Source organism: Cucurbita pepo, chromosome LG14 (genome assembly GCF_002806865.2).
Source record: "Cucurbita pepo subsp. pepo cultivar mu-cu-16 chromosome LG14, ASM280686v2, whole genome shotgun sequence".
In the NCBI taxonomy this organism is placed as follows: Eukaryota; Viridiplantae; Streptophyta; class Magnoliopsida; order Cucurbitales; family Cucurbitaceae; genus Cucurbita; species Cucurbita pepo.
In genome coordinates, this window is record NC_036651.1 from 8,618,309 (window position 1) to 8,635,286 (window position 16,978).

Here is a 16,978-nt window from a genome sequence, read left to right on the forward strand (position 1 = left end):
AACATCCCAATTAAATTTATATTAAATACTTTTAAAATTTTCGAATTTCTAAATAAATTTTATAAATAATTTAAAAGTTTAGAGATATAATAGACACTTTATATTAATTTTCAAATTTAATCAATTGAGTTTTAATCATTTAATCATTTAATTTTAATTATTTAATTGAATTAATTTTTAAATTTTTATTTATTTTGTCTATAAATTCTAAAAAATATTTGATAAATTTTTATATTTCTAATTTTATATTACGAGACAGTCGTGATATTAAATACTGCACCTTATATCTCGTAAAATATAGTAATATTATCATAGCAACAAAGCAAAAGGCAAAGAAAAACATCGCTAAAAAACAGGCACGAAATCTCCCCCACAAAACCCTAATTTGTTGTTGTCAAAGAAAGACAACATTACAAATTTCAACCGAGTCTCGTTTTTTTAACTATTCGCTCTCGGATTGGAATCGTAAATGTTTTCCTTTGGGCGTCGGTACTCCCTTCAAATGGAGGACGCTCGGTGACACCTCGTCATGGCTCTCGTCACTAACTTCCTCAATCAGTTCATCTTCACTATCGTACACGAACCTTGTGTGCTTCCCTGTAAAATTCTTTGCTTTCCCCTTCTCGTTTACACTAATTTTACTAAGTCCCCAACATAGCTCGTCTACCAACCCGTCTTCGTTGTCTTCTTCCTCTTCCTCGTCCTCGATCAGTTCCTCTTCGCTATCATACACGAACCTCACGTGCTTCCCTACAAAATTCTCCGCTTTTCCCTTCTCGTTTACACTAATTTTACGAAGTCCCCACTTTAGCTTGTCTACTTCCTCTTCCTCTTCCTCGTCCTCGTCCTCGTGTTCGATCAACTCTTCTTCATCCACGTCTTTGCCGTGGCTGCTTGCGTTCGCTTGAATCGACCACAGAGAAGAGACGTCGTCATCTTGTGACAGCGACGGTGATAACGACGACAACTTCTCTTGACGGGCGAGAACAGATGAGCAATCTGATGACGTATCTTCATCGATTATCTCGGATTTCTCAGCGAAATCCAACAATAGAGACCGAGTAATCTGATTCTCTTCTTGTTTCTTTGCCTTAAACAGATCAACATCAACGGGATCATCGTTTGTGATATCGAAAAGATTTCCATCCCGAGACGTATCCAAGATCTGCAGCATGTTAGCCGGAATCGGGTCGAGAAGTCCCGCCGGCCAGCTATCTAAAGAAAGCTTAGAAATTTCAGCTTCTTCTTCCACTTTCTGCAAAAGGGTTTTAACTTGCCCTCTCAATAAGGCTTCCCCTGATCCGGGAGTCATCATCTTCGGCCGAAAACTCCTCTGTTTCGTCGCAGACGATATCGGTGTCGTCAAATTCCCCGCTGCCAAGCTGACAATGGGGGAGTCATTAGTAATGTCGATAAGCGCCGATCGATCTTGCCCTTTCGCCCCGGCCAAATCTTGCAAATTTCGACTCCGCTCCCGGGATTTCGATAAGCCATTGCTGTCATAATCCTCAACCGTCCCTAAAAACACGACCAAAAGAACGCATACACGTTAGAGAATCAAAGATTAAATTTACCATAACCCATCAATTTAAACCCGATTGAATCGATCTTTTAGTTTCTTCAAGAACGGGATTTCAAAGAACGTAGAAACGAGGCTCACTGTCGTTGACGGAGTTTGCAGCAGCGAGAGTTTGGGATCGAGTTACGCGCCTGATCGACGACGGAGTCTCCATTGTAATCTCTGAGAAGACGGTGGAAGAATTAGGATTCCGGTGACGGAAACGGAGGAGGAGAGGGGGTTTTATAGGACACGGGAACGGAGTAAATAAAAATATGACCGTTGGAGCGTGAGAGTCCAGAGAAACGCGTTTTTGAAAAACTAGCCGTTTGAGCTTTCTATAAGCAAAATATTTGTTAACTGGAACGGGGCCGGCCGGCGAATTGCATAACTTTGGGGGTATTTTGGTGATTTGAGAAAATTATTGGGCTCGAATTATGTGAATGTATGGAGGGTATTAATGTAATTTGGCTGGCGAAATGTATAACTTTGGGGGCATTTTGGCAATTTGAGAAAATTATTGGGCTAAAATTATGAGAATGTTTTTCTAATATACTTATATGGAGGGCATTAATGTAATTTACAAAATGTCTCGCATTATGATACATATTTGTGAAAATTGTTTAGCATTAGATAAATAATTTATCCTAATTAATTTCACTAATTTTAACAAAAAAAATTAATATAAAAATTTTCCTAAATTAACTAACTAATTTTAATAAAAATACGTTTTAAATTAGTTTTAAAAATATCCATAATAAATTTCAAAAAATATATTTTTTAATTTAAAAAATTTCAGATACCTTTACACTTTTAAAAAAATAATAATAAATACCCTTATTTTTTTAAAAAAAAATAAATAATAAATTTTAAATATTAAAATATTAAAAAGTTCGGACATATTTTTATATTCCGGGTGAGGATAAATAATATTAATGTTACTTTTAAAATTTTATAAATATTTTGTAACCCGTAATAATATTTTTTAATTTTTTTAAAAAAAATTAAAAGGTATTAACAAAAAAAATTAATTTAAGAGTATTTTTTAAATAAAATATAGTGTAAGGATATTTTTTTTATTAGTTTAGATATTTTTTTTAAGACAAATTAGGAATATTTTTATTAATTTAGTATTTTAATAATATTAGGTTTTACCAAAAAAGAAAAAAAGTTAATATAATAATTAAGTAATAAAATTGGAAAAATAAAACGTGACAAATAAATGGGGATTGGATGGTTGGTTTATTAGGTAGGTGACAGATCCTACCTTCACATTCCGCCTCGCTGGGCCCACCTTTAACGGCCTATAAAAGCCACGTCCCACTTGCTTCACTGCAACGAAGCCCGCCATTTTTGCACTCCCCGAACAAACTTCTCCGAATCGAATGGAAGGCCGCTTAACTTCCACTCTCACCGATCTTGCCGATGAGCCAACTTTGCAGCCCGATTTCATCCGCGACGAGGATGAGCGTTCCAAAGTTCCTTACAACCAGTTCAGCAATGAAGTCCCGATCATCTCCATCGCCGGAATCGACGACGTTGAAGGCGGCGGCAGGGCCGAGATCTGCCGGAAGATCGTTGACACTTGCGAGGACTGGGGGATCTTCCAGATCGTGGACCATGGCGTCGATTCGGAAATTGTTTCCGATATGGCTCGTCTCGCTCGAGAGTTTTTTGCACTTCCGTCCGAGGAGAAGCTCCGTTACGATATGTCTGGCGGTAAGAAGGGCGGATTCATCGTCTCCAGCCATCTGAAGGTAATGATATTGAATAAACGTCCTCCGATTCTACATTATTATGCTCGTGGTTTTCAGATCTGTGGTTTTCATTTCTTAAAGTTAAATATCGCAACATTTGGATGCATGAAATTTGTTTAAAACATTATAAAATTCAAAAAATAAACAAAAAATTATTGAAATTAATAAATATACAGTTTATAAATTTTATATGAAATTAAAGTTGGTAAAATGTTTTATGGATTCATGTCACGATCTCATGAGTATCGAGGAAATCGGCTTATTTATACAAAAATTAGGGCTAAATTATATGTAAATCAATTTCAAAACTCTAAATCAGATGAGATGGATCATTGACATTAATCGAAAGGAAGGACGTGTAGAATTTAATAGCTCGGTGTTGATCGTACTCTTGAACTTTCAAAATCATCTTAGCTTACTTTAAAAATGGTTGCTATTGAGCTAATAGGTTACTGTAAATGGCAAATTGACAGGGAGAAGTTGTTAAAGATTGGCGTGAGATAGTGACCTACTTTTCGTACCCGATTAGAAACAGAGACTATTCCCTGTGGCCAGACAAGCCAGAGGGGTGGGCGGCGAAGACGGCGGAGTACAGCGAGAAGATGATGGGATTGGGGCGTAAGATGTTGGTGGTTTTATCAGAAGCCATGGGGCTGGAGAAGGAGGCCATAGCAAAGGCCTGTGTGGACATGGATCAGAAGATTGTGGTGAATTTCTATCCCAAATGCCCTCAGCCGGACCTCACTTTGGGGCTGAAGCGCCACACTGACCCTGGAACCATAACGCTGCTGCTGCAGGACCAGGTCGGTGGGCTTCAGGCCACCAAGGACGGTGGCCGGACGTGGATCACTGTCCAGCCCATCCAAGGCGCTTTCATCGTCAACTTGGGAGACCATAGCCATGTAAGTCTACTTTTTTTATTCCTGCCTTTCAAAGTGCTCACCCATGATTAAAAGTTGCTAATCAACTTTGCACATTCATCTTTAAAATTTTAAAAATATTTTAGTTTCAAAAATTTCAGTAACCCTAGACCTTTTTTAAAAACTAAAAAAAAAAAAAAAAGAAAGAAAACTCAAATACACCATTTATTTTAAGTTTCTTTTCATTAACTATTTGGAGGATAAATGATTTAGGCTAACCGTGAATATATTTTAAATATCTTTTTTTTAAAAATTAAGTGGGTTAATGCAAAATTTAAAAATTTATAAATATATTTGAAACATGATACTAATATACTGCTAAACATTTTTTTAAGTTTTATAAAAGACACTTTTAAAGTTTTATAAAAGAAAAAAAATGATTAAGACTCCTAGTATCACACTATCTACCAATATGATTGGTCAAAGTTTTAGAAATTATTAATTTTGTGTCTAATTTGAAGCTCTACTAATTATTCTTAAAAGATGTGTCTAATTTTGTATTTAATAACGTAACAATCAATTTTGTATCTAATAATGAAGGTCCATCAATAGAGATTATAAACTACTAATTTTGTATTTAATATGTTCGTGAGCTATAAAACTATCAATAATATTAAATATATATTAAACATAAAATTGAAACTTTAGAAATCTATTAGACAACTTATTAAATAACTTAGTAATTTAACTTTTATATATATATATAATAATTATGGCAACAACTATGAGACTGTAGAATTGAGAGTTAAAATATATGTTAAACGTGAGGCTTTTATTCTAATGAGTTTATGGATTCAAATTTTCATTCTCAAAAGATTTCTCCACTTGAATGACTTAATCGCAGTCATCTATTAGATATAACATTAAAAGCTTAAAATATTGATTATAAAAATTTTAAACTTTTTGAGTAACCGAGAATTGAAAATCTAACTTTGATTTCTTGGTTGAGAATAAAAATTTTAACCAATAAAACTATGTTCAAATGAAGAAATTGAGTTGTTGATCTCTTACACACTATATATTTTAAGTACGGGTATATCTAGTTTTAGCATTACAACAAACCGGTATAATAGTGGATTCTTATCAGTATGACTTGGTTTGACCATATATTATTGATTGGTGCAACAGTATCTAAGCAATGGGAGGTTCAAGAATGCAGACCACCGAGCAGTAGTGAACTCAAACTCAAGCAGGCTATCAATAGCGACATTTCAAAACCCTGCGCCAGAGGCCATTGTGTATCCACTGAAGATCAGAGAAGGGGAGAAGCCTGTTCTTGAGAAGCCCATCACCTTCAGTGAGATGTATCAGACCAAGATGAGCAGGGACATTGAGCTTGCAAAGCTTAAGAAGCAGGCCCAACAACAACAACAAGCCCAAAAGTTTGTTGGATAAGGCCCATTTTGTGGGAGCCCAAGCCCTTTTACAGAAATCGATACAATGAAATTATCAAAATTATCGATTCATCTCTTACGTCAATGTCAAATCCCATAGACATTTAAAAATGAATCTATTGAAATTGTTTTCAACCTATACCTAGGTCAAAACATTAATAACTTGACTTGAAAGATTATAAGATCAGACACTTTATATATTAAGCATTTCGATCATGAATATTATAACATTTGCATGTAGAGTTTGAAAGTTTGATTGCCAATTGGGAAGAGTGATGGGGATTGGGGAACGAAAAGAATCATGTCCCAATCCCAACTATTCACGGAACGTGAGAAGCAGATGAATAATCATCCACAGATGAATAATCATCCACTTCCAGAAGAAATCGATATGAATTTGCTTACAAAAACTCAGGTGTCTCAAAATTCAAACTTCTAAAAAAGACACGACAAAGTCTAATCTCAACATGGACAAAAAGACTCAGATTAACTCACCAAACAACCATATTGATCGCTCAGGATATTTATGAGGCCAAATCAATACCTGCGGCTGGATAAGCTAGTACTCATGCGTCTCCCACGATGGTCTACTTTCATTTAATATATCACTTCTTATTGCTCGCTCAATAGGTCTAACAGCGAAGAGATACTGTAAAAAACAAGCCAACATAAGAAGCAAACAGATGGGGTCAGTCCCTAAATCGTAAGAGAAGAGGAAAATTAAAGAATCGTTTAAGTTTCGGATGCATACTTGGAGTACAACAATGAAAGGAATCAGCAACTTTCCCCTTTGATTGGGGTTTGGGCCTGCGATCAAATTTTTATCAACAAAAATAGACTTGGTTCCTTCTTTCAACACAACTGCGGTGATTGTCTCAACCAAGTGAGGAATCCAAGCAATCCCATTTGGAAGAACCTGTTGAGAAAAAGATTAGTCCAACCAATAAGTTGAAAAGATTCTAATGAACATTTTTAAGACAGAGAAGTAGAACCTTTTCATCTTTCTCGTTCTTATTGCACCGTCCACTGTTCTCAACCAAAACAACTGGAATATTCAACGCCTAGAAGGTATAGAATTTAGATAAATACTTTTATCATTCAATGAGCGACAAATAAATTAAGTGATCTAATCTTCTGTGGAACAAAAGGAAGACATGGATTTCATCTCATGTCGGATTTCTGATAGATTTTACTGAAAGAAAGATCAAAGACATGGGCAGGAAATCCTTGAATATCTTCAGTTGAAATCTATGAGTAACAGACAAATTTACTGAAGATATTCAATGATTTTCCTTGAAATCTATCAGTTATTTAAATGATAAACCAAATTTTTATTGAGAAAAAAATGAAAGAAAACAGGGGCAGGAAAGATCAAATGTGATGACATGAGTATTATCGACTAAAAATATGTTCACATAGACATATAGGCATACAATAAAAAAGTGTACAGAAAACATAATGAAACTCAAGATTTGCTCAGAATGGTGAACAAAAATAGCAAAAGCCACCTGAATATCTTTTTTGTTGAAAGAGGCGCCGAATCGGACGGTTTTCAGTAGAGCTTCTGATCGTCTGGAGAAAAATTCTTCATATGGTACTCCATCTGGTGGGGAAAATTGAGCATGAGTGAGGACGACCAAAGCCCTATTCCATATTGCTTTACCAAAGCTGTTTGTTATGGCCTTAATAACCTGCTTTTCCAAGTTATCTACCCTATATGCATCCAAGCGGTCCACATAGAGAAGAATATCTATGGTCTTATTCAAAAGAAAGCTGCTCAAAAAAGAAATATAAGGAAATACAAAGACAAGAACCAGATAATTATCTCGAAAAAATCAGTCTGAAGTAAAAAGTAACATTAGAAATTACCGTTTTATGATCTCAAGTGTCTGATCATTGATACAACCTCCTTCTATGATACCAGGTGTATCAATGATGTTTAATGTAAATCCAGCCCTTGAGCGAGAAACCATCACAGGCCTTGCCACTTCTGACTATAAACATTTCATTTCTTAAATCAAATCATGGACCTTCTGTGCACTTCAATCAACCAAAATTCAAGTGAAATGAATAACTGAAGTACCTGAAAAGGACTAACAGAAACAGCTCTTTCACCAATAATGGAATTCACAGTGGATGACTTTCCAACGCCACCCTTTCCCATTACAAGTATGGTCAAGGTGCTGACATTCTGTAGAAAGATATCAAAAGTCAATGAATCATTAGAGATTGTGAAAAATGCAGTGCAAAGGCTTATATGGAAAAATAAATCACGTAGATACGGATTCGTGACAACGACATATGGGTAAAAATGAATATATGACCTCCAGTTTCAGTCTTCCCAGCAACTCAAGTAATTTGACTTGTGTGGCCATTGCAAAGTTGTTAATCCCAATCCACTCACGGATAACCTGGGATGCCATGAAGCTGTGTGCGCCTGTCATATAATTTCATGTGGAAAACAAATATTTGCATTAGTCATAGCCCAGAAATAGACTCCAAGAATCGGAAACAAATTCGACTATCAATTTGTATGTGTATACAGATGTATACATACAACAGTTGAAGGGATAACATTTTCTAACAAGCAGAACAGCCAGAGATATAGTATCATAGATTGAGCGTCTCAAATCACCCCAAGAAAAGGACCCTCACAATGCTCAAGGAACAACAAATGCAAGAATATGAGTGGACATTGTCCATGAAACTCAATGCAAAATTCAAAGAATGGCAAATTTTAAAATTACATGAGACTGTACAAAGCAACTATATGCACCCGGGAATGAATTTTCACGACAAAGAGAAGTCAAACTTCAACAATTCGGCAATAGATGAACAACATGACCACAGGAAAATTAAGGTAAAGCTGCGTGATAAGTCGAATAGGTAACGAATTTATACATAATGATTTTATTAGTGAATTAAGTCGAACACAAGCTTGTTCAATGCCAGCAACCTATTCGAAAAAGGATAATACACATGAATCTAACGTTTAGGAAAATAGGAAAACGTGATTTAGTTACTAAGATTATATATACGAGCAAGAAATGTTCACAAACGGAGAAATGCAAGGCCTAAATTTACATCAATACGCACAATTTAGACCGAAAATGAACAAAAGAAAAATGGATTCATTCAGTAATTGAGAGAGGGAGAGGCTGCGGAAGACGGAGTGTAAACCTCAGTCGACGAGCAGTTGAAGACGGAGTCGTGCCGGGGGCGACTGCGACGGTGAAGGTGTGCCGCCGTGGGTCGTATCGGAGAGGAGTGGGAGGGAAAAGGAGAAAGAAGGCGGGAGGATAAGATTTATAGTTTATTATTTAATAAAAACTTATTTATATTTAATAAATGCTAGAAGAGAAGAAGCTGGCAGAGAGTGGGCCGCTTTTTAACCCCCAATCCCGGACCAGTTCGGTTCATGAAAAAACCGAACCGGTATTTTTATTTATACGATGTTTCTTTGGTCGTGTTTTTATTAGTATGATGTCACGTTCATGTTATCTTTTATTCACGTAGATGAAATTACTGTATATTTTATGGGGTGGTCAAAAGCCTCGAGTCTGTGGGTCACATTTAATATCGAAAGTCAACCTATTAATTAAAACAATTCAAACCTCTTCGTTGTTTACCGTCAATTTCTTCGTGAAAAATTATCCATTAGTTACCATGAAACTAAATAAGTTGGTAATTGTCAATATTACTATAAATGAAGAGTTTCAGATTTTTCACCATGGGTAAAAAAAAATTATTACAAATTTATTACAACACGGTGCAGTGTTCAAAAGACCTATAATTCAAAGAACTCGATCAGTTCAACTCAATCTTTGAGTTAATCGAATTTTTAAAATTTATTAGACTGGATTCTAAATTTTGAAATCCGAGCATGGTTCGTTACAAATGATTGAGTCGGGTGGTTACAAATCATTTGTACATAGTATATGTATATAATACTTTTTTTATTACCTACTAATTTAATATAATAGATTCTATTTTTATTTTTTTTAGTAGTTATACAAATTTATAAGGTAAAATATGTTTATAATATTTTAAAAATAAAAATTTATTAACAAAATTTATATTATAATTTAATTAATTAAGATAAATATTGATAAGTCAACATTAATCCTCAGCCAGCTGATCCAAGCTTTAATTAACACGTCAAATTTGTATTGACCAAGAGATAAGCTATAATTATATTACAGATCCAAGATCTAGAACTTTGTTCTAAATTGAGTCTCCACATCTGATCAAGGCTAACTTGATTGAATGGTCACTTCTAACCAAGAATAGCTTGAAACTTAGAAATGGTAAAATTGATGCTCGAATTTATAAGAAATCTATTCCAGATCCACTTTCATCTCCATAAAGACGAAGTCAAATCCCTTTGGAATTTGTTAAAAATATTACGAATTAAATTTATTTTAATTTAGACAATAATTTCGAATCTAAATTTTTATCATTTTATTAATAATTATTTAATATTTTCAAACTCAAATTCGGTTCGAAAATTATATTTTGATATCTCACCTCCATATTCATGAATCTAAATATTTTTAAATATGGAAATTAATTAATTGAAAATATAAAAGTTTTAGAAAAAAAAAAAGGATAAATTAATTAAAAGCACCAAAATGGGGGAATTAGGGTTTTGGAAACGCTAGAAATACCGTAGATCTCATTTTCTTTCGCCTTCTATATATTACGAAACCCTTTTTCTCTTTTGATTCGTCACCATTTGTGCAGAGAAATTTCTTCCGAACTTTGAAGATGGCGGAAGAGAGATTGACTGGAGTGGTTCAGTGGTTTAACGATTCCAAGGGGTTTGGCTTTATCAAGCCAGATGTGGAAGGCCCGGATCTGTTTGTTCATCAATCCTCCATTAAATCCGATGGCTACCGGAGCCTTGTCGTCGGAGATCATGTTGAGTTTCAGATCGCCCCTGGTGATGATGGGAAATCGAAAGCCATTGAGGTCGTTGCGCTCGATGGATCTTCGGGGAATCGGAGGGATAACTTTGGGGGTGGTGGTGGAAGGGGTGGCCGCGGCGGTGGCGGTGGAGGTTATGGGTTTGGTGGATGGAGGGGTGGCGATAGGCGTAATGGGAGCAGTGGAGCCGGTGGGGGTGGGTGTTATCAATGTGGTGAGCAAGGGCATTTGGCTAGAGATTGTACTCGTGCTAGTAACCGCGGTGGTGTTGGTGGTGGTGGTGGTGGCTGTTTTACTTGCGGTGAAGTCGGCCACTTAGCAAGGGATTGTCCACGAGGAAACAGCGGCGGCGGCGGGGGCGGTGCCGGTGGTGGGGCTTGCTATAATTGTGGTGGTTTTGGGCATTTGGCTAGGGATTGCAATAGGGGTGGGGCTGGAGGTGGAAGTGGAGGTGGGGGTGGCGGTTGTTTTAATTGTGGCGAATATGGGCATTTAGCCAGAGATTGCCAGAATGAAAGCCGTGGCAGCGGCGGCGGCGGAAGATTTGGTGGCGGTGGTGCAAACACTTGCTTCAATTGTGGGAAATCTGGGCATTTTGCTAGGGAGTGTCCTGATGTAAGGAGTGAGACAGAGTAATAGTATATAATTTTTCCTTTAACCTCAATATTGCCCTCGAACTATGTTCATCTTTTGGTGTGGATGTTGGCTATACGTAGCTTACTTTAGAGGTTTTTTCTTTTAATATTCCATGGTGGTTTCGCTCTTCAGGGGCAAATTTTATTGTTCACACGTGATGTGGTAATTTGGTTGAATGAGGCATTTTGATCTTCTTTTCTTGTTTCATTATTTTTTATATCTCAGTTCCATGTTGTGCGATGTCTGCTTCAATTGTAATTATCCATCTCAACATCTAATAGCCCATTGACATGAATTGTGATTAAGTTCGATTGATAATATACGTCGTTGGCATGTTCTTTGTTTTAGCAATACCATACTAGGCCTTCATTTTGTTTACTTCTTCATCATCAATAATGGATTTGTTTTAGATATCATTTACTCTGATACTTGAAATGTTGCTAGCATGTTTGGGTGTACTCTGCTCTGTTTCGCTGACCGTATGTTCTGTTATAAGATCTGTTATGGAAGTGTTTTAGAAGTTGGTTTAGGGTAGTGGTTCTAATCCTGTTTGTCATCTATACTTTCAAGTTTCATAGATTTGACTCGTAGCACAATTTCTGGACTTGTCCAAAAGATTTAACAGAAGAACATGGTAGTACATTGAGGGTTTTAAACAACTTAATTAAAAGAAGGCTAATGCCTTCTTGATGCTTTTATGCTAGAAGATGCAAATAAATGAATGTTTGTTAGTGTTAAGTTACTTCCTTTTTCTTGTAAAGGTGGTGTGTATGTGAGGGGGATGCCTTCTATCTATCCATCCCAGCCTCTTTTTTTCTCTTCTTCCTGAGGAGTTGGTTATGGTTATGCGGGGGAAGTTGGTGAGGAGCGGTCGTCTGAACTTTCAATTTATAAGCATGTCTTGGGGAATGTATTTAGGTAAAGAAATACTAGGAAGTAACTTCTTTTATTTGTTTGAATTGCTAGATTAATGCAAGTGTATTAAATTTCCATCAATATGTAGTATGTGACAAGAACACTACAAGTAAATAGCAGTACTTTTGGTCTAGGCTTCACAACTTCTCTACAACTATCCATGAAATGGAACTGTTAAAGACTTTATTCTCTCCTTCCTTGCCCTTTCATTTGTGTGATATGTAAGGTTATTTTCCATGGTAGATAGTGGCCATTTTGAAATGGTTATGGGGATTGCATTATGCATTTGATCTGTTATCAGTTTTCATTCTGAAGGAGTTTTCTTTTGTGGGGTTTTGAATAAAGAAAATGAGTACTCAGGAGGGTTAGGAAGGAGTTGAAAACTCTAGTAGTATCGTCCTCCAAATCGTACCTTAGCGATGCGATTGCTTGAACAAACCCCTTTAGAACGGAACATCGTATTATTCTTGTACATTTTAGCTAAGATGCTCTTTTTGTCTTACATTCTTCTGCTTAATTTTGATATGTTATGCTGTCTTGACCATTATAGTTCAGTTCAAAAAGTTGTCATTGTGATATTTGAAACTTCGTTTGTTTCTGCCTATCTGTGAGAGGCTGATGAAGCTTCTCTCGTTGCTATTGTCTTATTTCCATCAACTCTCTGCTTCTTTTCCTCATTGCCAATGAATTACTGAAAAGCTTGCTGCTATTGAATTACTGCCTTGAGAATTTGGGAGATTTTTAATTTGAATCGATATCTTACTATGGTTGGATTAGATGCCAACTTTTGTTCATCTCTTTCATTTGTTCATTCAACCTTTGCTCTGAAATTGAAACGTCTAGGAACAAAGTTATTTCTGGTGCTCTGAACATGCTTTTTTTACCAAGCAGTATGAGTTTCATTCTCATTTGATAATTGTTTGTTTAGTTAAAGTTGCGGATCATACCCTCAGCATTTAGCTTAGGAATATTATACTCTAGACTCTTTATTTGTCTTCATCTTCATCTTCAGGAACAGGCTAAATGAAACATTGTTTATTCAATGTGTGTGTCGGGGTAGGATATTGTCTTTAAACTTTCAAATGTGTTACTGAATGTTCAAGGAGTATTAGCTTTGTTGGGTGAACTTACTTCTCCTAGCTTTTCTCTGAGGGGTAGTCACACATCTTTTTTGGTTCTCGAGGTAAACAATGTATAGCTTTGTTGGGGTGAACTTTCTGCTCCTACCTTTGCTCTGAGGGGTAGTCACGCATCTCTTTTGGTTCTCGAGGTAAACAACGGATTCTTATAGTTAACTCTATTAGTTTCAGCATCGAAATCATAGATAAACTCTACTAATGATTGCTTAACATCTAGTATAGGACCAAACTGAGAGTTAGCAGCATAAACACATGTACTCTTTACCTGCTTATGGGGCCATATCCCATGACTTTACTTGCTGTGTTATGTTCCCATCACAAGATTCATTATGACGAGTTTTATCTCATGAGTGATAGTTTTTTAATTAGAGATCTCAATCTAGTATGTATTGCAAGACTGTTAGACCATAAAGAAGCCGTCATATCTCATTTAAGTTGAGTTATGAGGTTCCATACTTCGGGGCTTTAATGAAGTTAATAGAACCCATATGAAGTTTTAAACTTTAGGGGGAGGGACGAGGATATGCTATCTTCTTTTCTTTCCTTGTTTCCTATGGGTTTTATATTATGTGATTGAACGGTATTCAAATTTTTTGAAAGTCGGGTATTTTTTTAAGCAAAGTATAAAGATCGATTGTATTTTTAGTATATTAAAGGTGAGTACAACAATAGGAACTAGGAATCCAATGCATAACGACCCATCTAAATTCCAAAGAGAAATTTAGAAATGTGTTCGGGTTTAGTTCCTTGATTCCCAAATCCCATAAACCTAAAAACTTGGAGCCACCCGACCATCCTCTCATGGATTTCTACAATCATGTGACTTCGTTTTTGTGCATTCTACCTTCTCCCATAGATGCTTTTTGCTATCAATGGGTCTGTTCATAAATTATTAGACGTTTTTTAAATTTAAAAAATTTATTAAAAGTCATTAAAAGAACCTTAGATCTAAAGACAAAACATATGAGATTCCGTTTTAAATTGTATTAATAGATTTGAATGGCTCTATGTTCAATAAAATTTAATCACCGTCCAAAGCAACATTATGGCTCATTTGTGATGGGGAGACCCTAATCTTCAGCTCTTTCATCATGTGCCTCTGCCTTCCCCACATGCCCATTGCTTCCCCTTCCCCTCTTCTATAAATCCCTTTTTCTTCTTCCTCCTCCTCCAACACAATACCTCTCCTCCCATGGCTGCTTCCATTTCTCCTCCTCTTCTTCCCTTCTTCCTCTTCTTCTTCTCTTGTGTACATTCAGCTACTTTCACCATTTTAAACCAATGTGGTTACCCAATTTGGCCCGGAGTCTTGTCGGGCGCTGGCACGTCACAACTTTCAACCACCGGTTTCGTCCTGCAGCCAGGACAGTCCAACGCCCTCACCATGCCTCCGTCGTGGTCTGGCCGGATTTGGGGTCGCACTTATTGCTCCCAAGACAATGCTGGTAGATTCTCCTGTGCCACTGCTGACTGCGGCTCAGGCACCGTCGAATGCAACGGTAGTGGCGCTGCCCCGCCCGCTACCCTCGCTGAGTTCACGCTCAATGGTGCTGGTGGACTTGATTTCTATGATGTTAGCCTCGTCGATGGCTATAACGTACCCATGTTAATCACTCCACAAGCTAGCTCAAGTAATACAAACATCGAAAGCACAACATTCATTTTTGTTTATATGTTTAAAAGGTTAAATTATAAGTTTAGTTGAAAGCAGGCGGAGGTAATTGCACGACGATCGGGTGTGCAGCAAATTTAAACACGGAGTGTCCAATGGAGCTAAGAGTGGCAGTGGATGGGCAGAGCGTGGCGTGCAAGAGCGCATGTGGGGCATTTGGTGAGCCGCAATATTGCTGCAATGGCGAATATGGGAGCCCAAGCACTTGTCGACCCACGTCTTACTCAGAGTACTTCAAGTCGGCATGTCCGCAAGCTTATAGTTATGCCTATGATGATGGAACCAGCACCTTCACTTGCGCCGCCGCCAATTACCTCATCACGTTCTGTCCTTCTCTTTCAACTAGGTAACTCTCGTTATACTTCATCCGAGCATAATTCAACGCTAATTGCTAATATTTTAAAATTTCACGCTATAGTTTAGAAAGTCGTATATTTGAAACTCTTGTTTACCTCAGCAGAAGGTCGATACAAAGACTTAACTAGGAATAATGAGTTTTATATTCGTTGATATGCGTAGCGAGAACAACTAGATTGTTGTCTACCATAGCAATATCGGGTTATACATTCCACTGTTCCAAGATGTGAGGTGCGGGTGGTTATGATCACCCCCGACCCTATTCAAACTTGAGAATTTGGGTGATCGACATTCCAACCTAATATGGATTCCTACCTCCCACAATCGACCCATCAGAAACTTGTATATTTGAAATCGTTGTTTACCTAAGTTCAGAAAGTCGATACAAAGACTTAATTAGGAATAGTGAGTTTTATATTCGTCGATATGCTCAGCGAGAACAACTAGATTGTTGCCTACCATAACAATATCGGGTACCACTGTTCCAAGATGTGAGGTGCTGGTGGTGATGATCACCTCCGACCCTATTCAAACTTGAGAATTTGGGTGACCGACATTCCAACCTAATACGGATTCCTACCTCCCACAATCGACCCATCATTTTTTAAGCTGGTTTTTTAGGCGATCCTTTCCCTATTAGTTTAGGAGCTCGTGAAAATAAGGAAGTTGGACGTTCAAAAGATTAGATGACCCACCGTCTTGTTCTATGTATTACCCGTGATTTTATTAAATCTATTAGGGATTTGTAAAATTTTTTAAATTTTGATTGAAAATTTGTGGGTGTTATGACTATGAATATGCAGTGTGAAATCATCAAACGGGCAGTACCCGCGGGCAGTGGATGTCTCAACAGCCGAGTATTCGGGCAGGCCGTTAGCGTCAGTGGCCGTTATATTCACCGTGACGGCAGCTCTAAGTCGGCGATTTTTGTGTCTCCTTTAAGCCTTCACCATGGGCCATTTGGCCCATCTTCAAAAATGGGCCGCTCGGCCCATTATTGGGCCCATTCAACGGAATTTTCTATAGATTCATGCACATATTTTGATTTTAATTTTGTTGTATAGTATTAGATTTTGAGGGTTTTTTCTTTTTAATTTTGGAAAAATTCCAATTTTTTTGGTTTCAAAATTGATGAGAATTCTAGAGTTTTTCTCGGAATGATTCTGAAAAAGAAATGCCGGGTTAAATCAAATAATTCTATTTCTCGATCTTTCTGGCTTGTTTTTACGGAACTAAGATTAAAAAAAAACTCGTTATTTACCCGTAATTTCTTTCAATTTAGGGTATTGGTAGACGGTAATTAATTGAGTTTTAGGGTTGGAATCTCGACGATATCCCTTTGAGCTAGAATCTCCAAGGGTATTTTTGAAACAAATTTTAAAGTTGAAGGGTATGTAAAAATCGAAAATTTTCAAGGTCGAAAACGTCATAATTGAAAACCTACACTAAAGTTTCCGAGCAATTTGTATAATTAACCTTACATATTTGATTCAATCAATTCTATGGGAAGAACTGTGATGTCACGGGAGAACAAACCACCATTTATAAGGGCGTGAAAACCTTCCTCTAGCATACGCGTTTTAAAGCCTTGAGAGAAGCCCGAAAGGGAAAGCCCAAAGAGAACGCGTTTTAAAGCATTGAGAGAAGCCCGAAAGGGAAAGCCCAAAGAGAACCGAAAATCTTCCAGACGCGTTTTAAAGCCTT

General features: G+C 36.9%; 4 protein-coding genes across 4 annotated transcripts; 3 read left to right on the forward strand and 1 right to left on the reverse strand.

Moving 5' to 3' along the window:
• Positions 1-262: 262 nt before the first annotated feature.
• Positions 263-1,792, reverse strand: LOC111809658. The gene is made up of 2 exons (XM_023696034.1): positions 1,661-1,792; positions 263-1,518 (listed from the first exon to the last, which is right to left on the reverse strand). The coding sequence occupies exons 1-2, from the start codon at positions 1,731-1,733 to the stop codon at positions 443-445; spliced, it is 1,149 nt and encodes a 382-aa protein (XP_023551802.1). The 5' UTR covers positions 1,734-1,792; the 3' UTR covers positions 263-442.
• Positions 1,793-2,910: 1,118 nt separating this feature from the next.
• Positions 2,911-5,766, forward strand: LOC111809659 (naringenin,2-oxoglutarate 3-dioxygenase-like). Its single transcript, XM_023696035.1, has 3 exons — positions 2,911-3,315; positions 3,789-4,217; positions 5,364-5,766. Exons 1-3 carry the CDS (start codon positions 2,944-2,946, stop codon positions 5,628-5,630), a joined length of 1,068 nt encoding a protein of 355 aa, XP_023551803.1. The 5' UTR covers positions 2,911-2,943; the 3' UTR covers positions 5,631-5,766.
• Positions 5,767-10,264: 4,498 nt separating this feature from the next.
• On the forward strand, positions 10,265-11,398 carry LOC111809662 (cold shock domain-containing protein 3-like). The gene has a single exon (XM_023696038.1). The coding sequence runs from the start codon at positions 10,397-10,399 to the stop codon at positions 11,189-11,191; it is 795 nt and encodes a 264-aa protein (XP_023551806.1). The 5' UTR covers positions 10,265-10,396; the 3' UTR covers positions 11,192-11,398.
• A 3,039-nt stretch (positions 11,399-14,437) lies between these two features.
• Positions 14,438-16,345, forward strand: LOC111810510 (thaumatin-like protein 1b). The gene is made up of 3 exons (XM_023697217.1): positions 14,438-14,876; positions 14,957-15,263; positions 16,078-16,345. Exons 1-3 carry the CDS (start codon positions 14,438-14,440, stop codon positions 16,214-16,216), a joined length of 885 nt encoding a protein of 294 aa, XP_023552985.1. The 3' UTR covers positions 16,217-16,345.
• Positions 16,346-16,978: the final 633 nt, after the last annotated feature.